This window comes from Poecilia formosa, unplaced genomic scaffold (genome assembly GCF_000485575.1).
Source record: "Poecilia formosa unplaced genomic scaffold, Poecilia_formosa-5.1.2 Scaffold240, whole genome shotgun sequence".
Classification (NCBI taxonomy): domain Eukaryota; kingdom Metazoa; phylum Chordata; class Actinopteri; order Cyprinodontiformes; family Poeciliidae; genus Poecilia; species Poecilia formosa.
This window is the reverse complement of record NW_006800179.1, coordinates 409,488-436,969: the sequence shown is the minus strand read 5'-3', so window position 1 is coordinate 436,969 and position 27,482 is coordinate 409,488. Positions and strand designations below refer to the sequence as shown.

General features: G+C 46.1%; 2 protein-coding genes across 5 annotated transcripts in view; one reads left to right on the top strand and one right to left on the bottom strand.

The window, feature by feature from the left end:
* The window catches only part of LOC103149970 (protein Niban-like), a 22,373-nt gene extending 2,556 nt beyond the window's left edge, over positions 1-19,817 (top strand). The window contains exons 3-15 of the mRNA XM_007569372.2: positions 8,846-8,976; positions 9,693-9,821; positions 9,901-10,015; positions 12,082-12,246; positions 12,527-12,642; positions 14,862-14,966; positions 15,055-15,217; positions 15,292-15,479; positions 16,746-16,892; positions 16,973-17,083; positions 17,810-17,917; positions 18,026-18,137; positions 18,211-19,817. Of these exons, the coding sequence (XP_007569434.1) occupies positions 8,846-8,976; positions 9,693-9,821; positions 9,901-10,015; positions 12,082-12,246; positions 12,527-12,642; positions 14,862-14,966; positions 15,055-15,217; positions 15,292-15,479; positions 16,746-16,892; positions 16,973-17,083; positions 17,810-17,917; positions 18,026-18,137; positions 18,211-19,538 (2,918 nt within the window). The 3' untranslated portion in view covers positions 19,539-19,817. The remainder of the gene's footprint in view (positions 1-8,845; positions 8,977-9,692; positions 9,822-9,900; positions 10,016-12,081; positions 12,247-12,526; positions 12,643-14,861; positions 14,967-15,054; positions 15,218-15,291; positions 15,480-16,745; positions 16,893-16,972; positions 17,084-17,809; positions 17,918-18,025; positions 18,138-18,210) is intronic.
* Positions 19,818-20,127: 310 nt separating this feature from the next.
* Positions 20,128-27,482, bottom strand: part of kifap3a (kinesin-associated protein 3a) — a 25,434-nt gene continuing 18,079 nt past the window's right edge. For 2 of the 4 annotated variants that reach the window (XM_007569371.2, XM_016680345.1), the window contains exons 18-20: positions 26,415-26,595; positions 26,247-26,337; positions 20,128-22,288 (exon numbers count right to left, since the gene is read on the bottom strand). In XM_007569371.2, the coding sequence (XP_007569433.1) occupies positions 22,171-22,288; positions 26,247-26,337; positions 26,415-26,595 (390 nt within the window). In that variant the 3' untranslated portion in view covers positions 20,128-22,170. Of the gene's footprint in view, positions 22,289-26,246; positions 26,338-26,414; positions 26,596-27,482 lie in introns of those variants that run through there. The other 2 variants (XM_016680347.1, XM_016680346.1) reach the window with 1 other exon arrangement.

Genomic DNA, 27,482 nt, shown 5'->3' with positions numbered 1-27,482 from the left:
TGTTGTTGTTGTTGTTGTTGTTGTTGTTGTTGCAGCTGTCAGGAAATGAAAGACGATAATCAAACCAGATCTGTCAGAAGCTGTGAATGTTTGGACCATAACTGCACTAGTTCCACTGGTTCTGGTTCTGGTTCCAAACCTTTCAGTCTCTGTTTTGCACCGTGGCGTGTGACCCCAGGGGTCAAAGGTCAGCTAGCCACTCTAAGTTGGTGTTTAAAAAGCAAAGGTTAAAACTGACGTCAGTCTTTAGAGACTCTGCGCCGACACAAACTTCACCGCCGCTGCTGTTGCCATGGTTACGGTGCATGAATGGGGGAACATGAGGCGATTGATCCGGCGCTGCGGCCCGTCGACCCTGAAGAGCTTCAGAACGTCGGGCCGCTTCATTCCAGAACCGTGACGCTGCGGATCCGACTGGTTGGGCCAAAACAGATCCGACAGCATGAGGACGGGGTGGACTTCAGGCTGGGTGGGGAAGCATGATGCAGTTCTTCAGATTAATGGGCCGGATCGACCCGGATCGACCCGGTTTCTGCAGAAGTGACTGAAGCAGTTTGACTTTCTGTTTATAATCCAGAAACCTTTTTTCACAGACCCCAGCGGTTCTGCTGACATGTTTGGGCTTTAAGTTGATCATAAACATGATGAAACTGGATCCAGATCAGGGTTCTGTAGAACCTGGAGTCCAGTTTATTTCTATAAACATTTCAGTAACAAAGCAAACACTCAGCAAATATGTTGATCAATATTCCAGTTATTTTTAATCAGCTGCGTTTTAGTCCAGATTTAAAGGAACTCAGTGTTTCGACTGTTTTTCAGTTTTCTGGAAGTTTGTTCCAGATTTGTGTCGCATAGAAGCTGAAAGCTGCTTCGCTGTGAAGGTTCCAGAACCTCAGAGGTCTGCAGGTTCTGGTCCAGCTGAAGATCTTTAACAGATACATTTAAAAATTCATTAAATCTGATAACTAAGAAACACAATCAACACACATAACAGACAGAAGCTCATTGAAGTTAATGACGTCATTTTTCACATATTTTGGTTTTTGGTCGTTTATGATTTTTTTACCTCAATTCCCAAATATTCAAATGAGTCAAATTTTCCCAGAAAAACGTTTTTACAGTGCAGTGGCCTTCCTCCTCTTTCAGGTTTTCTATTCTCACTTAAAACAATTTCTGCTTACACGATGAGAATGGATTTATAAATCTATAAATCTATAAATCTATAAATCTCAGCACCAGAAGCATCAGCACAAAGTCTAAATTGACCTGAATTATCTGCCACCAATTGATGGTTATCAGAAAAACGATGATCCGTTTCTGATTTCATCACTGAACCTCCTGATGAACTGAATCAACGCCTCCATGTTATTATCTCTGTCAGCGCCACATGTGGACCCAAACTTCTGCAGGTTCTGTTCTGACCTGATTGTCTTTTTTATTGTTCTAGATGGAAAAGTTTCCATTTTACTGGATTTATCTGTTTTTTAGGATTCATGTAAGTCCAGATATTTGTTCTAAAAGCTTCTTTGTGAAGCGAGGAGCTGAAGTCAGGAGTCTGAAGTTCAGCAGCAGATTAAAGCGAGAGGAGCCCAGGAGGTCCAGAAACCTCCTGGGCTCCTCGCTTCACAGGAGCCCAGGAGGTTTCTGGCTCCGTCCTGGCGGAGCCAGAAACGGAGCCAGAGCGGGAACGTCCTGGCGTTCCCGCTCTGCGTTTCCTCCCGTTCCCCCGCCGAGCCGCTCTGCGTCCAGCTGCCATTACGCCACCGCTCAGACATGCAGAGGGAAGCCAAGGCTCCAGGCTCGGCCCAGACTCTGAGCGAAGCGCTGTGGCATCGTAACGTTCCTCTGTCAGCTGCAGGAATGTTTCCAGAAATGCTGACAGGATTTTAAAACTCCACGTCGGACCGGCTCTGCTGCTCCCAGCGACGCCCTGCTGGACCGGCGCCAGACCTTTAAACTCCAGAAAAATGTTTTAAACATGACATCAGAGCTGCAGAATCTGAGAGTTCATGTTTCAGATGTTCTGGTCCAAACAGGAAAGTGATCAGAAAGTTCTGAACTCCAGCATCCAACCCGGTTCCTGCTCATTTTTAAACATAAATATAAAAGTTATTGTAGAATTTACAGCTGAAATGGACTTAAAGATAAATGGAGCTTTTTAGCTGATGGGAGAGAGAAACACAGGGTGGAAATTATTATTTTTTAAATTAAATTTTCCTCTCTTCAGATTTTCAGTAACTGGATAAATAAACTTTTTTCCCAGTTCATTTAATTTTCCATCACATTTTAATTATAGGAAAATATTGTCTGAGAGAAAACAAACTTTTCTGTCTGTTTTCTGCCATTCACAGCTTCCTGTTAGCTAACTGCTAACTGGCTAACTGCTTTTCCATTACAAATGTCTGACAATCTTTGTTTTCTGAAAAAACACAATTTCGCAAATGTTGCATTTCCATCAAGTCAGAAATGAAATTAAAATCATATGTGATCATCCTCCGACCACTTCCTGTCTTCTTCTTCATGGTTTTTGTCAGCAGTAACATCCGGTTGTTGATCATGTGACTCGTGATGTGAAAAAATAGTTTCCCTTACAGTTTTGCAAAATAAACTGATTTTACGGTCAAAAAACAAACACAAACATCTCATCGTAACTGCAAAACTTTGAATTGAAAAATGAGAGATTTGTTTAAATTTCCATGTTTTCATTTAGCAAATTTATTTTCAAAATGTCAAACGGTGATCATGCGGTCGAAACGCAGCTTTCAGACGGAAGGCTGTGAAATCTGCTCCTTCTGCAGAGGAATTACAGGAATGCTTCACACCTTTAGGGTTCCAGGAGAAACTTTGTCCCGGTTTTACAGGAAATCTTCCTTTAACGTGAGGATTCACAACCGATGAGTTTCTCCTGAAACTCAGACTCTCGTCTCTCTCCCAGGTTTCTGGTCTCTCAGGTTTTTCCAGACCTGAGTCCAGTGAATCCGCGGCTTTCCTGCCGTTTTCTCTGTTTGGAAAGTTTTTCCTGAGGACTGACGCCGTGGACAAACTGGTTCCCACTGTGGAAACTTTCCCACTTCCCTTCTGTTTACATGTTGGTGTGTGGAAACATGTGACATGCGGCGGCTTGTCGGCGGCGCCTGCAGCTTGAAATCATTCATTCCGGTTCAGACTTTGTGACAAACGTTGATTCATAAGAAGGTAAAAAGTTTCATCTGTTCAGGTTCAGACGGGCAGAAAAGCAGCAGCTCAGATTTTCTGGAGCCGAACCGGCTGTGGTTCTGCAGATGTTTCTGGGCCAATGATGGCTGCAGGTTCACCCCGGCCTGTCTTAAAGGGACAGTACCCTCTGGTCGCTGCTGTTGACAGTCATTGAGTCGTCATTATCTTACCTACAGCATCTCTGAGCATCTTCATTTGGAACTTGGACCAGAACCAGTCAGACCCTGGTGGATCAGAACCTGGCTGTTATGTTGCACCATAAAGCTGCAGTAACTTTTATAAAGAAAATGATTTTTCCATATTTGTTCAAACTGTCACCATGTTGAGACAGATAATCTGTGACCAGATGGATTATCTCTGAGCTGCTGTTGTCTGAAGAAATGCACCAAAACAACCAATCAGAGCCAGGAGGAGGGGCTTAACTGTCAATCAAGCTCATGTAGGCACAGCTAAAGGCTAATGGAAGAAAAACGACTCACCGTTTATCGGCCAACACAGGTGGATATGCTAGCTAGCTTTAGCATAGCAGAGAATGGGGGAGGAGGGATGAGCAGCACCACATGAAATTGTGATTGACAGCACTTAGACCCGCCTCCTGGCTCTGATTGGGTGTTTCTAGTTACCACTGGCAGAAAGCAGAGGAGCTTTTTGTCTCATGAAGTTCTGGTGACATTCTGAACAAATATGTAAAAATAAATATGTTTTCTAAAAGTTAGTGCAGCTTTAAAGGTTCTGATGGGTTCTGGAGCGTTCTGCTCTGATTTTAGGAGGAAATGCGTTGATATCATTTTCCAGAAAAAACCTTCATAAATGTAGAAACTGTGGAGAATCGACACCAGAAGTGAATAAAGTTGCTGTAGTTTCATCCATGTTTGAATGTTGTGCCTTTATTTTGGTAGCAGGATGTGAGGTCAGCAGAGTGTTGCTATGGAAACGGTTTCACATGCAGATCTCATGTGAAAACGACAGACCTGCATTCCAACATGCCTCTGGTTTGGGCCGGGTCCGGTCCGACTGGCAGAGCGGCTCCCCGCTTCACATAATGATTCACACCAGAACCAGAGAACCGGGTCGGCCCAGAACCGGGCCAGCAGGTTCCACACACCACAGGCTGTATGTAAATATCTGACCCCTTTGGATCAGAGGAAAATCAAAGTCATTGATCCGAATCCTGCAGATTTAAATCTGTTCCCCCAGGAAAATAAAACGGTTTCAATAAGAGGTGAAGAGGCTGGTCTTCATATGGCCTGGAGGAAACAATCCTGAGTTACTCTGGGGTCAAAGGTCACATGAAACCTGTCTGGGCACAGCAGCAGAGAATCAGATCTGCAGTTTTTAGTTCTGTTTGGACCCAGGTTCATGCTGGATGAGAATTTTACAGGAAAATGAAGACAATCTGTTTTTATAAACATTTAATTCATTTTTTAAAATTATTCCTGTTAAACTTTCAAGGATTTCATAAGAAACGTCCTGGAGTTTCTAAGGATGGATTCACACCAGCCCTCTTTTATCTGCTGTAATCCAACTCCAGTCTGTTTGTCCAGAACGTCCAGTTCGGTTGGTGAGGTGTGACCTCTGACCTCTGACCTTTGGTCCTCTGAAACTCTGTCTGGGTTCAGTTGAAGTGGTTCAGTTTGAATGTGAACCGGAGACCGCTCCAACAGCAGGAAGTAGACTACAGCGCAGGGGATTCTGGGTAAATCCAACCAAAGCTAACATGTTAGCCAAGCGCTAGCAGCAGAAATGGCTCCTGGTCTTTAGCCTAAAGAGAAATCCTCTATCTGAGCCTCCATCTTGTTTCCATCTGGTGAAACAGGAAGTTGCTCTCAGCGTCTTCAGAGGTTTTTGTGTCGTTTCCTTCAGTGGTTCTTGGTGCAGCGCCCCCACAGGCCAGGAGGGGAACAGGTTGGTTTGACTCAGAGCCACAGCAGCTGGAGGTGGAGCAGATGTTCTGGTTCCTGTAGAACCGGGTCGACCGGACTGAAGGAGGAAACATCCTGGATGTAAACTCAGCCTGTTGGGTGATGTTTTGTTCACCGCTCTGACTGTCGGCTGCTTCGGTAACTGCCTCTAATCCGTATCATTCCTGTTTCCCATCTGGACCCAGATCTGGTCATTTCTGACTGGTTTCTTCCATTTCTAGAGACTAAAACAAGTTTTTATTTCTGTATCTGGACCAAACTGATGTTTTTCCTCTGCAGTGATTTTGTTTTTCCAGGCGATGGTCGTCTCTGCGGTTCCTTCCTCCATAAAGCAGCTCTGATGCTTTGTTTGCTCCACTTTATTTGATTTCTGCTCCGTCTGCAGCTCATTTGGATCTGATTAGTGTGTTACTCAGGAGGCGGAGCAGACTGGTGGGTCATCGCTGATGAATGTGAACAACAGAAAATGAGCCAATTGTTTTCAGGAGTCTTTTTATTTTTCTCTTGTTGGACTAAAACTCTGATCTGCAGAAGTTTCTCAACGTTTGAATAGAAACCGTCTGAAAAAGCTTCAGGCTTTCTCTCAAAGTTCATCTCCAGGTTCTTTTCTCCTTTTTGGTTTTATGATCCAACCTGAAACAGAGAAGAAGAAACAAATTAGAGCTGCAGATGTTTTGCATGAGCTACGTCGTCTCTATTCAAATCTCCTGTGAGTGCATGGACAGAGTTCAACCCGTCCAGCCTGAAACAGATGAGATCACCTCAGCAGAGTGTGTGTGTGTGTGTGTGTGTGAGAGAGACGACAGCTGACGGATAAAATACGTTTTTCTTCGACAGCAGCTGCAGAACCCATCATGTTGAACAGAAGTAGGTCAGATGGCTGCGGCCTCCGTCCCGCTAACGTCTTTGTATTTTCTATTTTTAACTTTCTATATTATTATTAAAATGAGAGATCATGAAGTAAACATCAGTTTTTGCTAAAAGCTTGAGTTTGCGCTGTAGGTCCTGCTGCTGCTGTTTGGGGTCAGAGGTCGTTTTCCAGCTGAGCCTCCCGGTGGAGGAGGAAGCAGGATATCCACGCCGTTCGGTCGCAGTCGGCAGGGATTCATCAGGAGCTTTTATGATCCGCATTGTTCAGAACCGAAGGAAGAAAACAAGGAGATTCAAAATGCAGCTGCTGCTTGGGAAAAAGCAGACTGGCCCTTTAAATATCTAATGTTTTATACAGATGATATTAAACAGAATCTTCTGATCGATTATTGCTATTAAACTGTCGATATTTACATCATTTCAAAGCAGCAGGTCTGGATTCATGATGAGGTTTTATTTTCCTGATAAATGACTCATTATCATATTTTATATATATATTATTGCTGCTTCCTGATTCGCTCTCTGGGTTTTTCATCCGATGTGACGCTGGCGTCCATTTTAACTGGGACCTGCTGTGTCCCACTGGGAGGACCATCAGAAACCCGACGTCAGCTCTGGCCCTGCACCAGACGACGGCGATGATGATGAAGTGAAACATCTGCATGTTCATCCGTGAAGATGAGGCTTAAAATGCCAGTTTCCTCCAACTGGAGCAGAAGATTCCCAGTGTGACCAGTTGGAGCCTCCAGCAGAGACGAACCGGAGGAAACAGAACCTGCAGAGCTTCACTGGTTTTGCTTCTGTAGAATATCTGGGTTTTCTCAGCAGATCCAGACTGACGAACTGGATCTGCTGCAGAAACATGACAGTAAAATCAATAATCATAATGGTCATTTATTAGTGATGGTAAAAGAAAACATGATGAGTATGTCACATTTCATTTTGATGAGCGCCATCATCACATGATCAATACATGATCAAACATATTGGTTCGTGTTCCAGTTATTACAGTAACTTTAAACTGATGGATTTTTAGCTTTGATTTAAAGGAATAATAATAAATTAATCGCTATAATCAATACCTGCTGCTGCTGATTATTACTGCTTAATGTTGGTAAAACAATTGCTTGTTTTATTATCAATAATAAAAATAAATTACTTAAAAAAACCGAGTTGTATAATGTAAAAATAAAATGCATAGTTTGAGTTTATTAATATTAGCCAAAACGTTTAACTTGTTTGGCTCCGCCCTGAAAATCAGATTAGCATCTGGTAGCTGCTAATTACGAATGCATTACTAGTCCCATTAGTGGACATTATGGTTCATAATTTATTTATGTAATTATAAATGTCTTTCTCAGTCATAATTTGGAAAGACTAGAAAATATTTTTAAACATTTCCAGAGTCGATAGATGTTTTGGTAGCGGACATTTTGGATTTGAAGTTTCATTGAACCTGCAGGTTGTCATCAGAGAATCGGGCTGGAGGAAAGTCTTTGTTCTGGAATGACCCGGTTTGACTCGGGTTCAGTGATGCTGAAGCCCGGTTTGGTTTATTTGTTCCTGTTTCTGCAGACGACTGATAAAATCTCAGGCTGTTGAAACGCGTCCAGGAGTGGAAACTTACAGGGAAACACGGATATTTAACGCCTTCCTGCAGCCATCGGGTCAGAACACGTTTGCTGTAAAAACAAAACCGTCAGGAGGCGGCGCAGCACCTGCTTACCGTTAACGAGTATAAACCTGGAAACCGGGCTTTGACTGGGACGTTCTCTGGTCTTCAGTGTCCGGCGCGGTGGTGGAGGGATGATGCTGTGGGCCGAACCCGTCTGGAAACGGGAAACCATCCGTCCAGCAGCTGGAACTATGACCCAGAATAACGCTGTATTAGAAAAGAGTCAGGGTTTTGCAGTGGTCTAGTCAAAGTCCAGACCCTGCTCTGATGACAAAAGGTCCGAAATTGGCGAGAAAAAAAAAATCAGTTTTGCAATTAAAGGCATTAAAATCCAACATCAAGTCTGATATTTTCTGACAGACATTTTGTTATCTGGATGTTTTTTCTGGCATTTTGTTGCTGCAAATGTCAGATTTTATTTTATTTTTTAAGATTTTTTCTGATAAATTAAAACCTTTTTATATATTTATATACTTATCAGATTTATGAATTAATGTCAATGAATGTTATTTTTGATCTGAGGAGGATGTGCTCCAGTAAGAGGAGAAATACTTAACATATTTTTCACTCATGAAATGTGCAGAGCAACTGGTGAGAATATTTGATATTTAAAAACGATGCCATCAGATGGATGAAAAGTTTAAAGTGTAAATTCTGGTATTTTTAAAGCTAAAGTGTAAAAAAAATAAAAAGAAACATAATTACAAAATAAATTAAAGCAGAAGAAAAATGTGTATGATTTTCAAATTGAAACCCATTAAATGAAAACGGTGGATGATGTCGGGGTGGAAGCAGCTGCAGTGACACGAATGTTACTGAAGTAAGAAGAACTGTTGGCATAGTTACTCCTAAAAGTCCGTTTAATTACTCAAGCAAATGTAACTGAGTAAAAGTTTGGAAAACCAAACATTTGAATCATCTATAAATGATATTTTATGTTAGCAGATTTTTCTGACGCTCTTCTTCACTCAGTGGATTTTCTTGCAACAAAGTTTTGTATCTAAAAACCGTTTAATTGTTTCTCTTAGTGAATCTGATTTGTCTGGACTCGGTTTGAGTCGGATCTGGGTTTCTGGGTTTCTGGGTTTCGTCTTCCTGACCATCGGCTCTGTGGAGGCTGACCAGCTGACCGTCATGTTTGTTTCTTCTTCTCTTGGTTCAGGCCAGGCGGAGGCCGAGCTGAGCGACTTCGCTCCGTACTACAGGAAGCAGTTCTCGGTGGCCCGGTTCGCCCAGGTGGAGGACGAACTGCAACAGAACAAACAGCAGATCACTCAGCTGCTCGAGCAGAAGGTAACGATGCCTCGCCGGGCGTCTCCATGGAGACGTCAGCGCTCAGATGGACGCTAATGGATGTTGATGTTCCTCTGAGAAGTGGGTCGATGAATAAATGATGACCTGAGGGTCAGCGTGGCTTTCAACTCAGCCAGGATAAGGGCTGGCCTTTGACTAGGCCACTGTAACATATTGATTCTTGTATTCCAGCTGCATTGTTTGGGTGACTGAAGACGCGCCCAGCCCATCACACCCCACGACCTTATGACCTTTCCTAGATTCACAAAAAACCTGATTTTAATATCTAGATAAAGGTCATGAACTCAAGTTTAAATGCCGACATTTAAATTGAACATAATTTACATATTCTATATTGTCCTTTGATATTATAATTATGTTTACGTCAAACTCTTTAATGTACATGTTTTAATTTGTTACTGTTTCCTGTTTGAAAAGAAAGAGAACATGACAGGAAACAGAATTTCTGAGTAAACAGTCTTACTTCAAAATAAGAGCAAGAATATAAATATGTAACTACTTGAATTCTTAACAGTTGATAAAGAGCCTCAATTTCTTCAACTGGAAGTTTACAAAACAGCCAACAAAATTAGCGCCAATGAATTTATTCAGAAATATTAACTTAGGAGAAGCTAAGTGCGCTAATCGTTTTCAAAGTTAGCATCCGCTCCTCTTCATGGCTTCATTTCCTCCTTTATACCCGTTTCTACCACCAGAAGGCGCCAGAGGAAGCCATCGTCCTCTACGACGACGCCGTGTGGTACTTTGATGACAGCAGGAAGTGGAGGGAGCGGATCGTTGTGGTGAGAGCAAACTACTGCCTGGAGTGTCATGAAAGCCTGCAGGTGAGTGAAAAACTGCTCTGGTACCAACCTGATGCGCCGGAAGGTTCTGCTCATAACCCGGTTCTGGTTCTGCTGTCAGTCTTATGTTAAAGGAGCCAACGCGCTTTACAAGCTGCTGCCTACAGGGGGCACTATTCTGACCACAGAGGAGAAGTACATGGAGATGGTGGACAAATGCTACCCTGATGACAGCAGTGAGTAGAAACTGTTAGTTCAGGTTTCTCTGTTCCCCCATATGGGTCCCATATTTATGCTATTCCTTTAGCTTGGTGGCCATTAGCCATTAGCTTGGAATTTTACAGCCAAACTGTTTGGTGGAGAAACTTTTCTTCAGACCAGACTCTAAATTGACCAAGCAGGAGGAGAGGTTTTCAATACAATCATTACAAGTTTAGAGAAGAAAGACATGAAGTCCTGCTTTCAGACTGAACATGTGTGCTCTTGGATTATGGCAGGAAAATTCCTCCATATGGGTTCAGCTGAACTGAACTCTGGTTCGGTTTGAATATTTACGCCAAGCCCCCTTAACTGCTTCAAAAGCAGGAAGTGGACTACAGCGCAGGGCATTCTGGGTAAGTACAACCAAAGCTAACATGCTAGCCTAGCGCTAGCAGCAGAAATGGCTCCTGGTCTTTAGCCTAAAGAGAAATCCTCCAACACTAAAATCTGACGCCTCCATCTTGTTTCCATCTGGTGAAGAAGGAAGTTGCTCTCAGTGTCTTCAGAGGTTTTTGTGTTGTTTCCGTCAGTGGTTCTTGGTGCAGCGCCCCCACAGGCCAGGAGGGGAACAGGTTGGTTTGACTCAGAGCAGAGAGAGAACCACAGCAGTTGATGGAGTTCTGGTTCCAGTAGAACCAGTTCTACTTCGTCTTTACCCTAAAAAACTCGTTTTGAGATCATCAGAAACCTCCAGGCATGTTTTGATTGTGAACGTCTGAGAAGCTCACATGAACTGTGGTGTGCCTCAGGGATGTTTTCCTGGCCTCTCTTCCTTTATTCCCATGATTGCTTTAGGCCAGCTCATCCACCATCAGGCTGCGGAGGATTATTTCTACGACACTCAGATGTCAGACAGCCTTGGTTGTTATTCCATTTTGAGACGATCGTCAATGATTTGTTGGTAAATTATGAACCTTTTGACCCTTTAATCCTCGAAACGATCAAATATTGAAGCTTTTTGGATTTGGTTCTCGGCTCCATATCTTCGTCTCGGTGAGGTCAGTGCTGCTTTGCTGTCAGGATCAGGAGAGTTCCAGGTTTCTGCTCCATCATTAGTCGGTTTTACTGGAGGCTGAAATAGTTTGGAAACAGTTTAATGTGTTCTAACCTGCCTGGTTGACCTCTAACCCCCTGCTGCTTCCTGTTACCTGATCCAGTCTCTGCGTTAAAGCCGATCCAGTGGCAGTTCGTCCCACTCAGCAGAAATCAATGATGCAACAATTTCTGCTCTGAAAACAAAGCATCTCTGCTCTGCGTCAGAACAAACCGGCTGCTGGATTCCTTCAGGTTTCTGCTCCTCAGAAGGAAAGTTTTGTTTTGACTTCACTCAGTTTTTGCAGCTGAGTTTGGATTGAAGCTTTAACCAGTCAGAGCTCCTGTCGCTCGTATCTGGAGGTCAGGCTGTGGCATCGCACTGAACGGAAAAGAAACGTGTCATCAGTCCTGTGGAAAAACAGAACTTAGATTTCATTTTGCATATTCAACATAAACATTGGTTATAAATGGATGATGCAGGATGGACCATGAGAAACGGACCTGATGTGTTTGTGTTCAGCTCATCCTCTGCAGATCATGATTGTTATTATTATTATTATTATTATTATTACTATTTTGTCTATTTTTCTGACTACTTCTACAACCAGCAGTCTCATTTCTTCTGTGTTTTCTACTGCTGATGATTACTATTTCTTGTACTAAACTATTTTTATTTCTTCCTCTCTTACAACCTTTTTAGCAGCAGTATTTCTTCTTCTTCTACCATTTTTTCGCTGCTACTTGAAGGTGAAATAATTTTTATTTTCCTCTGAGATCAAACTGGCTACAAACATCAAACACCTGATGGAGGAAAAACTTCCAACAACAAATATGATTCTGAAAGGATTATTAATCATCCTGCGAGTTAGAAACATTAAATAATCGCTGCTGCTGTTGAAAGAATCCAGACAGGAAACAGGAAGTGATTAAACAGTTCTGGTTGAAGCTGGACCAATAAGAGGACGGTTCTGCTCAGTCCAACCTGGAGTTTTTCCTTCTGTTTCAGACGTGAAGGAGGAGTTCGCTCCTCCTCTGCCGGGGATGCCGGGGCAGTTCCCGGTCTACCTGCGCCTGCCCTACAGGAGGGATTACTACTTCTGCTTCAAGCAGGAGGCCAAGCGGGCCACCTTCATCTCCTTCCTGTCCGACTGCATCAAGCACCAGAACCAAGGTGGGAAACGACGTTCAGTCCTGCTGCTTCTCCCTGAGCAGGAAGTTTAAACTTCCTGCTGATCAGATGAGAATCAGACGCTTAGCTGCTGCAGAAAAACGAGAGGAGTTTTATCTTCCCGTTTGCTGCTCAGCATCACAGCTGCAGGTTAACTAGCTTCCCTGTGGTTGCCATGGTGACAGGCTCGCCTGAGCACCTCGGGAACCTTAGATGATGCAGATCGCCGAGGCTGATGAACGAGCCGACAGACTGATCCTGAACTCTGCTGCGTTTCCGCCAGACTTCCAGAAGAAGAAGACGTGTGAAGTCCAGGCGTTCCTGAAGGCCATCCAGCTGTTCCGCCAGGACCGGGGCCAGTACGAGGCCTGGGGCATGCTGATCGGCAGCGACGTGCGGGTACGTCTGCAGCGTCGGGCCGCTCTGCAGCGTCGGGCCGCTCTGCAGCGTCGGGCGCTCTGATCTCCTCAGTCTGGTTTTAGAAGAAAAATGCTCTTTATTGAGATAATCTAGATGGCGGTCGGTCCTGAACTTCTTAGTGTCGCTTTTTTAATCATAATTCTGAGTAAACAAAAGTTCCCCCTGGAGTTCCTCAAGGTTTTGTTCTTGAGATGCTTTCATTCAACACCTATAAGCTTCCACTGACTGCACTGCAAAACAATAAATCTTACCAAGTAGTTCTGGTCCAGTTCTACTTCCACTGGCAGATGAAGGAAGAATATCATATCAGTGAAAAAATCTGCCAATTTTAACTGGAACTTTTTCATCAATACTAAGGAGTTGTTGACTCAAAGCCTGTAATTCTTGCTAAAAAGTCACTTTTATAAGTTGGTTTGATCTTATTTTGAGTGTATTAAGATATTAGCTGTAGAAACGAGACCAGACAGTTTATGAATATGAATCATTATCACACTAATATTCACCTCTTTAGGTCCAGAGGATCCATCAGTGGGTCGGACTTCCTGAAGCCTTTCACAATAAAACACAAGTCTTTGTTTTTGGTCCCGAAACAGAAACGATGGAGATCAGAAGTGAACTAAATGAGGAGTGAAACCCGGATCAGCTGACTACCACCGTGAAAACCTGTTACAGTAAAATGTTTCACGTCTCAACAGGAAACAGAAAAACTGCTGCATCTTCTTGTTTTCAGCAGAAAGTGTCACATTCCTGCCAAAAAGCCCGAGGAGCAGGAAGCAATCAGAGCAGCAGAGTCATGAATCCAGAGAGAAATGCCACAGGCGTTTCCATTTATTCTCTGGTCCTTGAACGCAGCACGCTGCCTCTGACTGCATGTTTCCTCTGTGCATTACAGGCCAATTTCATGAAATGAATTCGGCCTCGACCACTGCAGATGGTGTGTGCACCTGTGTGTGTGCATGTGTGTGTGTGTTACGGCTCAGCGCGCTGCGTTCATGAGGCAGAGTTAAACGGTTTCTCCCTTAATAAACGCGCTCCTCAATGTTTTTGGCAGGAATGTGACTCCATACCAGCAGGTCACCATCCTACTAAAAATCAGTCGGTTGTTCCAAAAGATCACTGGAATACCAGGACCAGACCCGGAACCAGGACCAGGCGAGGCAGCGTTTGTTCCCGGTTCCGGTCCCGGTTCTGGTTCTGGAACAAACGTCCTGAAAGCATCAGATCAGGACTCATTCCCTGCGTCTGCAGGAAGTTTCCAGGTTTGGGTTTGAACCCCGGAGGAGCAGCAGGTTTGTTGTTCTCCTCGCAGCGTTTGCGGCTCTTCCAGCTGCGTTTTCCTCTGGATCCGGCCGGAACCGCCCACGCCGCTCCATTGTGAGCTGCTGTTGTTTCAGGAAGCTGAGCTCAGCGTTAACTCACACTTCCTGTTGCTAACAAACCCTGCAGCTCAGGCTCTGCTTCAGTCAGAGCTGAGTAACGACTGGTCTTCACTCCACACCTGCAGTCTTGCATCACACTGAACACTGAACCATTGTTTAGAAAGTACGCTACATTTTGAGCTGCATGTTCAGGTTTTTTTCCAGAAATGAAACAAACTGCTCCAAACAGTCGCAGCTTTTAAAAGGCAACAATCAGCTGACCGGGTCGTCGGGGTCAGACGTGTCCCTTCCTGGCGGACCGGAGCCTCCAGAACCCTTTACCTCCATCGGATCGTCTGAGTACATTCTACCTCTGCAGCTCTATAAACTGATAAAAGGAAATGCTGTCACAGTTACACCCAAAAATGACCAGCAATAATTTATCTGTTCAGCCTGTCATGAGAGAAAATGCTTTGTTTTCAAAGACATATTTTAAATGTCACAAACAAAATAGTTGGTTGGTTAAAGATTTAACTTCCCAGCTACACATTTAACTAACCAACTAACTAGTTAGTTTACAAAATAGTTAGTTGGTTAAAGATTTAACTTCCCAGCTACACATTTAACTAACCAACTAAATATTCAGTTAGTTTACTAAATAGTTAGTTGGCTTCTCAGACCTTTAAGCTTCCAGCTGCTGTCGGTCGGTAGAAGGACCTAATCGCTTCAGCTTCATCTTAAAATCGTCTAAGATGGATGAAAAGTTCTGACTGGACCCGGGTGGAACCGGTTGGGTTTGATGCTCCAGATGTTGACAGCTGGACTGCGTTCTGCTTTCAGGTGATGGCCAACCTGGTGATGGAGAAGCTGCTGCCGTCGCTGGGGAAGGACCTGCTGCCTCGCCTCAGAGCCAAGAAGACCGACAGGAAGAAGGCTTGGTTCATCGTGAGTCCGATCAGAACCTTCAGAATTTCCTTCTAAAACTTGTAATCTGGGCCGGCGGTTGAAACGATCCGACTCCTCTACCTGCCAGACGATGGAGGCGGCCTACATCCTGGTCCAGGAGCATCTGCTGGAGGGCCTGGCGGCTCTGAAGGAGGAGTGCAAGGTGTCCATCCGGCAGCAGGAGGTTCTGATGCGCTCCGACATGGACCAGATCCTCAACACCAGGCGGCAGCTGGAGGAGAAGATCCGAGGTAACCGAGCCGCCTGCAGCACCAGGCTCAGAGCTTCTGCCGGTTCTGTTCTGATGTCCGACTCTTTTCTCCAGCCAAGGTCTCTGAGCCGGCGGAGCAGCTGTGCTCCGAGTCCGTCCAGCCCTACCTGGGCTCGGTTCTGGAGGAGCTGATGGAGCCGATCAGCTCCGGCTTCATGGCCAGCCGGCAGCTGATGGAGACCAAGATGGACGAGGTGTACCAGGCCGTCCTGCAGGGAGCCGACCACGACAAGCTGAAACAGGTCTGGAACTACTGGACCCCGTCCGGTACCTTCACACTGTAGAACTTCACCTGTACAAGACTTGGTTTCCAGGTTTCCTCTCCAGAGAGCCGAGCTCTGATGGGCCCAGTATGGTGGGTCCCAAGTCCAGACCCGGTCGCCTGGTTTCAGGACGTTCATGTTCACTCAGACCCTTCATGGTCCGGTCCGGTCCGGTCCGGTCTGAGCCGAGCCGAGCCGAGCTCCTGCTGCCGATGAACCTTCACAAAACGGCCCACTGAGCCTTAAACTTCAAAATAATGCGCTCCTCTAAAGCTTTCCAAAAAACAGGCAGCTGGCAGCCTAGAAATCGTTTTTATTTAGTGGTAGGATCCGAGTCGTTTCACCGTCAGCCTCTTGATGATGGCAGAGGACTGCAGCTCTCTGTGTGCTCAAGTTAACTTCATTAAGTTCATAAGCAAGACTAGTAAGATGCACTTATGGAGAAGGTATAATCATTAGTAACCATGGAAACAATGCTCCACCATCATGTAGCCTACCATGTATGAAAAACACTGTTTAGCATCGAGACTTTTAAGTCTGCTTCAGTGTAAGTGGAAACGCCGTTTATGACCGAAACGACCCGATCGTGATGAAACGCATCAGGAGGGAGGCGGTTTCTGAGCGTCGATGGGTTAGCGACACACAAATTAGCTCAACTTGAACAAAAACTGGCAAAAACAACTTGGGAGAACAATGGCAGTCGCTCCATTCAACACTCCGGTTCCTCACTGCTGACCGGCCTCAGGACTGAGGAACGTCGGTGCAAAGGTGTTTCCAGATCTACAGAGGAACCACCGATACGACTTTGGAGGACGAGGAAATGATTGACGAGCCGCAACATCTAGTTTTACTGAGACAATGTTATCAAAGAAATAAAGAAGTGAAGGTGTTGGAAACATCGGACCAGAACCGAGTCGGGGATCAATATTTACCGACGGCCTTGAACAGCAGCTCCTCAGAACTACCCATGCTGCACTCTGGCTGAACAACCTCTTGCTACTGACCGACCGTGCACAGATAGTCAGAAGTCTGAAGTTGAGTATCGCTGTTTCTGCTTAAACACCCACCAAATTCAGACCAATCACAGAACAGCTTAACTTTCAGAGGGGGCCAAACTTTCACCAGGCGGTTGGCCAAGAAGAGGCAGACGACGTCCCAACCGTCGTCACACCACTTTGACAATGAGAACCGATTTCAGCAGAGGACTCTGCTCTGAATCCGTTCTTCTGTTCTTCTGCCTCTCAGGCTTTGGGTGAGATGGCGAGACCGAACTTGCTGGACTGCTGCCTGAAGATCAGCTCCCTGCAGGACAAACTGAAGCACCTGCAGGAGCGCTTTGGGTTCAGCACCTTGACGGCGGTGACCCATGGCGCTCAGATCGACCTGCAGCAGGTGCGCGGCTGAGCTGCGTGTTTTACGGTGAGTTCTGCGGGAACCTGCTGGAGGTCTGATCGTCTCCTCGCTGCTTCCAGCTGATGGAGAACGCGGCGTACACGCTGGAGCTGATGCTGAAGAAAGCCATGGAGGACAACCCGGAAACGGCCGGCGCCGTCATGGACAAGGCCAAGCACCGGATCCTGAAGGTCAGTTCAGGACACCGTCACATGTTTTCAGGCAGGTTCTGGTCTGGGCTTTGACTAGACCACTGCAACACATTTATTCATTTTCTGTTGATGACCCAGTTGGGTCAGAACTTGAGCTGTTGAACAGATGGACTCACGTTCAACTCTAGAAGACATCGGCCCACTCAGTGACTTTAAAGAAAAAAATACACTTTCCAGGGGACCAGCCAAGGCATGCTACTTGCTAGGCTATTCAATGCTAATGCTAGCCTACGCAATGCTAATGCTACCATATTCAAGTCTAACACTAGCCTGCCTGTGCTAATGGCCACTAGTGGAAGAAAGCATGGCAGAGGGTGACCAACCTAGGCATGCTAAGGCTAGTGAGTCTCATTTGGCAATGCCGTCCGCTCAGCTACCAGTGCCAGTTGCTAGGTTGCCAGTGCCGGTTGCTAGGTTGCCAGTGCCGGTTGCTAGGTTGCCAGTGCCGGTTGCTAGGTTGCCAGTGCCGGTTGCTAGGTTGCCAGTGCCGGCCTGTCGTTAGATCGGTAGCCTCCTGAAACCAGCAGCTGCCCTCTGCTGGCTGCACAACAGGCTCAGTTTTGGCGTTGAAACGTGAATTTTCCCTGTAGGATAATAAAAATAATTTCTATTCTATTTTCACAAACAAAGCTGTCCCACAGTTTATGTCTGAGACCAACATCTAAAGTTAACACTCCTTTGACCTTTGACCTCTTCTTCCTGCAGCAATTCGACTACGACAGCAGCACAGTGAGGAAGAGGATCTTCCAGGAAGCCCTGGTCTCCATCATGCTGCCCTTCATCAAGAAGAACCTGGCCGACTCCTGCAAACCCGTAAGTCTCCTCCAGACCCGCCTGCAGCTCTGAGCATCAGACATCCGGTTCTGTCCTCACGCCGGTCCGGTTCTGTCCTCACACCGGTCCGGTTCTGTCCGCCCACAGGAGCTCCAGGGTCTGGAACAGACCATCTACACTGACTACGCCAACTTCATCCACGTGGAGAACGTCTATGAGAACATCCTCCTGCAAATCCTGGACAAGGAGGTTTCTAAGGGTAGGATGCAGCACCGCACCCTCCTCCTTCTCCTTCTCCTGCTAACCTCTCTTGTTCTCTGCCGGTCCTCCAGAGGTGAAGGAAGCTGCCAGCCTGCATAAACACAACCTGTTCAAAGAGAGCAGCCGCGCCAGCCTGTCCTCCATGTCCACGCCCAGCAGCCCCGCCCAGGCTCTGGCCTCCTCCATCAGGTCGCCGTCCCAGGCTCCTCCGTCTCCTCTGGCCGTCAGCAGGCCGCCCCCCAGTCCCACGAAGGGGGCGGAGCCAAAGAGGGAGAACGTAGGAGAAGTGCTGCAGGCGGCCGAGACGCTGCTGAAGGAGGTGGAACCGACAGCGGACCGGCCAGACGCAAAGCTGCCAGCAGCCGAAGGAACCCAAACGTTGAAGGTAGAAGTGATCAGCTCAGCAGAACCAAAACCTCCTTCAGCCAAGACTCTGGACCCATCAGAACCACAGATCCAGGAAAATCTTTCTGTCCAAGCAGAAGAGCCCAGAACCCAGAGAACAGACCAACAAGAGGCAGAAACCACTTCATCAGAACCTCCAGCTGTTTGTCCAGAACCTCCAGCTGTTTGTCCAGAACCTCCAGCTGTTTGTCCAGAACCTCCAGCTGTTTCTCCAGAAGTTCCAACTGCTGCAGAACCTCCAGCTCCAGAACTTTGTTCTCCAGATACTCTAGCTACAATTGCAGAACCTCTGGCAACTGTAGAGCCTCCAGCTCCAGAACCTTCTGTTGTTGCAGAACCTCCTGTGTCAGAACCTTCATCTGCTGCAGAACCCCCATCTGCTGCAGAACCTTCATCTGCTGCAGAACCTTCATCTGCTGCAGAACCTTCCGTTGTTTCAGAAGCTCCAAGTCTGGACCAAACCGATGAACCTGTGGATCTTCCAGCAGAAGAAACCGGATCCCAGCCTGCAGCCGCCAGCCAGCAGCCATCAGCCATGCTGGCGGCTCCCCCTGGTGGTGAAGAAGCAGAAGACGTCAGCCTGAAGCTGCAGCTGAAGACGGAGGACACAGACTCCCTCTCCGCCTCGGATCCCAACTCCCTGGCCGTGTCAGTGGGAAGTGACTCTCCACGGTCCGACCTGGAGTCCACAGAAGGAACCTCAGAAACCTCGGAGCTCCTGGAGGTCCAGTCAGCGCCGAGCCCAGAGGAAACATCTGAGGACCAGACCTCAGCGGGAGAACCGTCCGTCAAGGCTCAGACCGGAGAGGTGGAGGCCGGAGCCACGGCGGAGAGTCCGGCAGAACCAGATGGTGCTGCGTTCTCCCCGCCCGCCGGGAACGGTCCCGGCGAGCCCGATGTCCGGCCGCCGGACTGCGTGAAGGAGATCCGCAACCTGGTGGTGGAGGTGATCGAGGTGGAGGAGCCGATGCATCAATATCCCAAAGAGGAATGAACTGATGGTGGGGGGATCCAGAACCAGAACCAGAACCGCCTTAAACTCCTGCATGAAGATATAGTAACTTATTTAAACAAATCATTTATCAGGTTTTAGCCGGAAGCTACTTTAGGAACTTTTGGACTTTTTATTCTGGAAACTTTTCCAAACTGTTTGGCTTCATGCGAGCTTCATCCTGCAGAACTTCACCGGGTTCCTGCCGATGGGGTTCTGCAGGAACCCAGTGATTCTTTCCTATCCGACCGGGTCCAGAACTCCAGGATACGACGGCATTGATAGAAAAAAAAAAGAAGCTAATTTCCATCAAAAAAAATCTCAGAAATGTTCAAGAAAAAAAACTGATTTCTGATTCAAAAATCCAAACTTTCAGAGCTCTGAAACTGGTTTTTCTCTCAAGAATTGCTGATTTTTTTTTGGCCATCAAATTTTTGTTTTGTTTTGGTTTTCTTGTTTTGGAAAACAAGAAAACATATTCTTGTTTTCTAAAAAAAACAAGAATATTTCTGTTGGAATTTAGAGATTTTTCTCATATTTGTGAGATTAATTTAAAGATTTCCTTTTCTTTGTAGCAAATTTTCAACTGTTCAAATTCAGTTATTTTTTCTGGAAAATTAACCTCAAAAATGTGAGTTTTGTCAGGAATGTAGTTCTTTACTGCCGTCGTACCAGCAGCTGACCGGACCCAAGAAATGTTCATCACTCGCCTACTTCCAGACGTTCCAGGACGAGATTCCTGCTGTTCCTACTGAATCCTCCAGATCTGGATAAAGTTGATCGGATTTTCTGGTTTCATTAAATCCGACATGAGGAATCCCAGCAGGGACTGAATTCATGTTCTACCAGAACCGTCTGGTTCAGGAGCAGCATTCTGGGACCAGCTGGTTCTGCTCCATGGATGAACTGGATTTAGTGGGAATGTAAAACACGCGGTGCCTTCTCTGTCCCTCCAGTGGCCTTAGAGGCGCTGCCTGGAGGGTGTTGCCATGGAGACGGGTATGAGCCTCACCAAAGTGCCTGCATCGGACCGGTTCTGTTCTCCCAGTAAAGCAAACGCAGCAGGACGATGACGATGTCTGAGTTTTTATTTCTGGAATCAACATTTATTACACATAAATTCATTTCTCAGTTATAGATGCACCAGATTTTACATTCAGATAAACTAAAGCTCTGCAGTCAGACTGAACATGTGCAGAAGAAGCAAAACGATGCAGGTTAGACCAATCAGCAGGATTCTGTTCGGTTGGGTCAGAACCAGAACATTTCCTCCTGGTTCCTGTATTAAAGCTTAACAATAAAAGCATGAAGGTTTCAGTCTGACTCTCGTTTTTTTAAGTTTAATAAACTGAAAGCAGACTGAGTCAAAGTGATTTTCAGTGTTTTCCTGTCAAACTGCTGTTTGTTGCCATAGAAACCGTTTTAACATCACCGGCCAAATTCAAGATAAAAACTCCGGCATCAAACCTGTGTGACGAAAACGGCCCCCGCGCCGCACTTTGGACACCCATAAACACTGGACCCGCTGCATCAGAACCAATGAGGCCAAGAGTGAATTCAGCCAGACATTTTTAAAGTTCTGGACCGGTTCAGTCTGGATCGGGTTTGTCCGGACCAGGTCAGTCTGGATCGGGTCAGTCCGGACCGGGTCGGATTCCTGTGGCGCCGCCTGGACAGGACGGCGGACCGAAGACGTCCTCGCAGTCGGGACATTTTGGACAAAATATTAAGTCAAAATATTGAATCCATAAAAACAAAGAAAAAACATAAAATAGTTTTTATTTTCACTGCTGGAGTTTTTTCCTCTTTAATTCAAAATATCATTTATAATTTAAATAATCCAGATTAATAACATTAAATACATGTAATGAATATATTTATGTCAGACACATCAGCTGCTCTTTATTCCTTAAATCTTAAATATTTTCAATTTGTCTAAAATCAAAATCTAAACTTTTATGATCTCCTATGGAAATTTAAAGGTTCTCTTTTGGCCCGGTTCTGGTTCTGCCGAACATCCAGATCTTTGCTTCTACTTGTTTTGATCAGGGGCATCTTAGTTGCCTGGCTGCAGTTGCCACGGTAACGGACCAGGTAAGCCCAGGTTACCGGCCTCTGGATCCTTCAGTCTCAGCTGTAAGTAAAAGGAGAATCAGGACAGAGAAAGTTTCCATTTATGTCTAAGCTGATCAAACAGTTTGGATTAAATCGTTTCCAACGGTTTGGATTAAATCGTTTGATTCACTGAGCTTCAGGTTTGAGACTGAAAGACATTCAGGTCGTTCCTAAAAACAGGAAACACAGGAGAACATGGCGGCAGAGGAACGACTGGTCAGGCAGTGTGAGCCCCCTGCTGGACAACTCCAGAACAACACCACACACACAAAAGGACTTTAACTAGACCCAGGTGAACCACAGTTCAACACGGTGGAGGACCGGTGGATTACAGAATCAGATTAGATCATTCTGATCACAGCGCCTCTTAGAGGCCAGTTGGGGGAATGAGACCCAATGACCTTTGACCCCTGACCCACCGCAGGTTTAAGACGGAGCAGATCCCATCCAGGTTCTGTGAGACACAGAGTAAAACCAGAAGGCCTAGTCCAAGTCTGAGACCACGGGGAAGGATCCGGCTTTACTGGGAAGCGTTGGCGGTGTAACTGTAGAAGAACCGCTCATCGGGTCGGAAACTCCAGTCGCTGACGGGTCGGTCCGCCGGAACCGGAACTGACGGGACAAACTGGTCCAAACTGCTGAAGGACAAAGAGAACCAGAATAAGAACCAGAACATTTCAGGAACACAGCAGATCAAACACGTCATATAATCAATAATTATTAAAACCAATAAATAAACATTTCATTTCGTAAAGTTCCATCACCAAAATAATCATGATTAATAAACAGAATATTGATCAGCTGATTTGGTATAAGTTGATCAGTACAGCAGCTGTAACCAGTTTTTAGTCTAGATTTAAAATGTTTGGGCATATCAGCCAAGCCTGTTGAACAATATAAACTATGTATCGAGTATCTAGTTGATTTACGTTGGATCAACATTATTAGCTTTTCCTTCTTTCCTTTGGTTTGTTGTTTAGTTTGTATTTCCTTGTAAATCCTGTAAAGTGCTTTGTATTGCCTTGTTGCTGGAAATCTGCTCTATAAATAAAACGATCTTTGTCTTTGCACATTTAGAAACATTTTCTCTATTATTCTTACAGCCATATTAAAAATATTTCATCTCTTCCTTCTGCCTCTGTTGGGGAAATGAAAGATGTCAAACTTTATATTTTTTACTGCAACTTAGTGATGTTACTTTCCAAAAGTTATAATAATAAGGCAAACCTAAATACCACTCTGCGTTTCAGAATTTATACATTTTTATTTCAGATTTCAGTTTGTTATTTCTGTAAAATTTAAAATCAGCCACCATAATTAAACTGATATGATGTAAGCTAAGTACAAATGATGCTAATGCTAGCAGCTTGTAGCTTAGCAACGATGAAGCTTATGGTTGGTTGGGGGCCCCAAATGAAAATGTGCTCAGGGCCCCAGAGGGCTGGTCCCGGCCCTGCTGTGCAGTAATCACTAAGATAAGCATGGATCAGTTCCTCTGGATCCTCTGACCTTTGATGACCTTCAGCTGACAGAAGGCCGACCTTGGAGCCGTCTTCATGACCCTGAAGGTTAAACCTCCACAGTTCAGAATAGCTGAAGCTGCAGAGACAGGACTCACCACTAGGTGGAGCTCTCACTCCACTCCCAAACCTCCTCTGGGCCCAATCCGTCCTCCAGCCATGAACCGGACCAGCAGGGGCCCGGAACGGTCCAGCCGTCCACAGTGGGAGTGGGAACCAGGAGTTCATGGCTGGAAGGGATCGCCGTGGAGACGGAGGAGGAGGGAGAGGAAGAAGAGGAGGAGAAAGGCCCTGGAGGGCTGGGGGGTTGGCTCACATCGTGACCTCACATCGTGACCTCACATCACATCATCGTGACCTCACATCGTGACCTCACATCGTGACCTCACATCCAGAACTTTTGGGATTTCTCCAGCAGGTGGGAGCGTTTCTCTTCCTGTCCGGCTAAAATACGAGCTGCTTGCTTTTCCCCGCCGTGCTGCAGTCATGGCGAGTTTTTATCTAAATTATTTCCAGCGCCTCTTCTCCTCCTCCGCCGTGTTTCCCTCCCCCTCATCCCTCCATCCCGGGGCAGAAATATGTCCCTTCCCTCTCCACACGCTACGGCTGTCAGATAGGATTTGGGATTTGGGCTAAAGGAGGAACAGTGAAGCTCTGATCATGGCGGGATCCGGACCGGACCGGACCGGACCAGGAGGAGAATCTGAGACACTTCCCCTTAAGAAGCCGCATTAGAGGGAATTTATCGCCTCAGTTTTACCTTCAGCTGCCAGGATATCTGAGAAAGGAAATTAATTTTCCATCATTTTGTCTGCAGTTCCTGTGGATGGAGTCAAAACGTCCCAGTGGTGAAAATGATAAATGTCTTTCACAGTCTACCAAACATTTCACCAGAATATTAAAATCTGAGGAACCACAAAAACTACTACTGTTAATCAGAATTCAATATAAATTTCTTGTCTTTGTTGTTTCTATCCACCCAGTTAAAATCTGAAGCTGCAGGATTTATAGAAATGAAAGCAGTCTGAATTTTTCAGAAAAGTGAAACGTGTTTAAATCTGCAGCTGAATCAAACCTGTTGGATGATTCATTTTCTATTTACAGTGAAAAACTGGTTAATAAATACAGTTACTTACATTTTAATGCATTTAAAATTTGATGCAATTAATCCCTTCTTTTCTTTGTAAACAGGTTCCGGAGAGAACATTTGTATTCCCATGTTTCAGCCTCATACATCCCTAAAGCAAAACGGAGCATCGGAACGTCGGAGCGACGGAGCGTCGGAGTGACGGAGCGTCAGAACGTCGGAGCGACGGAGCGACGCAGCGTCGGAGCGACGGAGCGTCGGAGCGACGGAGCGTCAGAACGTCGGAGCGACGGAGCGTCAGAATGTCGGAGTGACGGAGCGTCAGAACATCGGAGCATCGGAGCGTCGGAGCGACTTCTTCTCTCAGGCCTCTGGTATTAATTTCTGCTTCTAAACGATCTGATTGGATTCTGGAAAAAACTGTTGTGTTCAGTGGTGCTAACGGAGTTAGCCTGTCAGATGTTAGAATAACCTAAATAACAGATTAAAAACAATTAATATTGTTGTTCAGTTTGTATGTCTACTCAGTAGCTTTGCAGCATAATTTTGTATTAAAATGTTCGTGTATTTATTGGATGCCAGACTCTGTAGAAAGGCTTCCACAGCCTCATCAGCTCCTCCTTCCTCCAACCCGTTTCATGGGTTCAATTTAAACTCTTTATGTTTCAGTTCTGGAACTGAAACTTCAGGAAACTGGAAATCGGCCTATTTAAAGCAGGAAGAGCCTTAAAATCATTTTTATCGTTTCTATCAGGTGATGTTCAGCGTTCCTGTCGGACTCAGACACGTTCCTGACGTTCCGGCCCGGCTCTCTGAGGTCCGATTCACACTGTATTTCACGCGGTTCAGAACCGGCTCTGATTATTCTGCTGAGTCCAAATGAAAGGCGAGCGGCTCCCCCGCCGCTCCGGGCTGTCAGAGACGGGCTGACAGACGGGAAAACGGGAAAATACAAACACCACGGAGGTGAAGCGTCTGTCGTCTGCTCGGATCGGGTTCTGGACCCGGCCGCGGCCAAGGAAAACATTCCTGCCGACAGGAGCTTCATCTCACGCGAGCAGCGCTCCGATAATGGGACAAATTTCTCTGAATCAACTCTGGATTTCCCAAACGATCCATCAACTCAGCCGTGGATCCCATCAGCTGCTGCCTGGTTCTGGGGACTCGCAGGAAACCCGAGGTCGGTTCTGGTGATAACAGCAATGAGTTTTTAATTCCCAGCCATCGGCTTTAAGTTTCAGGCCGGAATGTCGGAATGGGATTGGGAATGGAGTGGGTAGATCCACTGGAGCCGCGGAGGTGGCCGGAGAGTGTTTGTTCTCAAAGCTTCTCAGGGGGTGGAGCGATGCCTTCAGGGACCGGTCCGATAACCCGGTCAGCCAGCAGGGGAACCGGCGCCGGTCAGAGTTCAGTGCTTCCTAACAAACACGGAGCCCGGAGTTTCAGGCCTGGACTGTCCAGGTAGGATTAGGGACATTAACATCGGAACCGGTCCGATAAAACTGGGCCGATAACAACCGATGTTTATTCTGGCCTGGCTGCGGTCATGTGCTGTGATGTCATAGTTACCTTGAAAGAGTAACTTTAGATTACCGATCACTGATTAGATCATTTTGAAAGTAACTAGTTGAGATTACAAGTTACTTCATTAGTTACTTTCTGGCTCCGCCCCCTCGGTGAGCCTGAACTGTTTTAATGCAGCATTTCCTTGACCACATCCTGCCTGACCCACTTCTTCTACTCCACTTCCTGGTTTTGTACTTTGACTAGGCCATGCTGTGACTCCAAGGTTTGTTCAAACTCGGATTTTGAAGCTCTGTAGTTTGACAGTCTGGATCAGTTTATGGTTTCTAAACGGCAGAGAAATGTCTATAATATCGGTAATATTGATTAGCGATATAAATATCGGAGCTTGGTATTGGCCCCAAGTTTCCCATCATGCCTCTCTGTTTCGGAAACGCTGGACCGTCAGCTCGGCGTGTTGGATACCTGCTCAGGTTTCCGGCCTCTCCCAGCTCGCTGCTCTGGATGTCTGCGTAGAAACTGGGGCTGATGGATCCGTCTCCGGAGAGAATCCCATCTGAACGACACGACACACTCAGACCCGAACCGAACACCGGGTCCGTTCCCACACGGGGCTCTGAAGGCTCCGGGTACCTGCGGCGTAGAACAGGTCCGGCCGCTCCAGCACGTCCCGGTTCCCGCTGAAGGACTCCCCGTCGTCTCCGGACAGGAAGGGCTCGTCCAGCTGGCGGTTCTCCACCATCTCCAGCCACTGGCTGTTGTAGTAGCAGAACTTCGCCGTCTGGATCTTCTTCGCCCACTCCTCGTCGTATTCCTGAGGAGAGACGAAGCGGGACAGATGATTCGGCTGCAGGTGAACACTCAGAGGAATTATGGGAAGGACTACAGCTTTCTGGAAGCTCAACTATCAGGATCCGTTTTAACATTTCGGTCAGATAAAGTCTGGTTCGGTTCCTCTGCTGCCTGGACAGATAAAGTCCAAACTCAGGACCCTGAAGCTTAGTCAGCAATATTTAGCTTGGAAGATATACATCATCATACTTTTCTAATATTTCCCATTAGCCACTTGATGAAAAAGACCAAGAAAATCTACATGATTGCTATAGTTCAGATTGTTTGGACTCTGATCAGACATTCATCTAGTTGGTGATTTTAGTGTGAAAATTCATTTTCCACAACCATCATGTCAGCCATCTTAAAAAATCCAAGCATTATTTGAAGGTATGATTTCTAAGAGTCCATTTATGTGAGATTTGGCACTAAAAGTATTCATCTGTGATAAACCTTGCCAGCCATGGCGGCCATCTTTAAAAGCTTGGCTCTTGTTTCTACAGGTGAAGGATTTTTGCTGAAATGTTTTGTTTCCCTGCAGCTTCAATACTCTGAACCTCAGTCTTCATCACGCAGCGTTCATCTTCATCATCATCAGGAGCAGAGCCAGCGGCGGCGCTGGGGTTAACTAATCGGTTATTGATCAGCAGTGAGAGCTCGTCTACTTCCTGTTTGGAGCTTCTAGAAATTTCTCCATGAATCTGATTTGTCCTCAGCTGCTCTGATCAAAGGTGAGGCTTTCAGGACTCCTGGTCCGGGAGTGTGTTCGCTGTGTGTGTGTGTGTGTGTGTGTGTGTGTGTGTGTGTGTTTGCTGTGTGTGTGTGTGTGTGTGTGTGTGTGTTCGCTGAGTGTGTGTGTGTTCGCTGTGT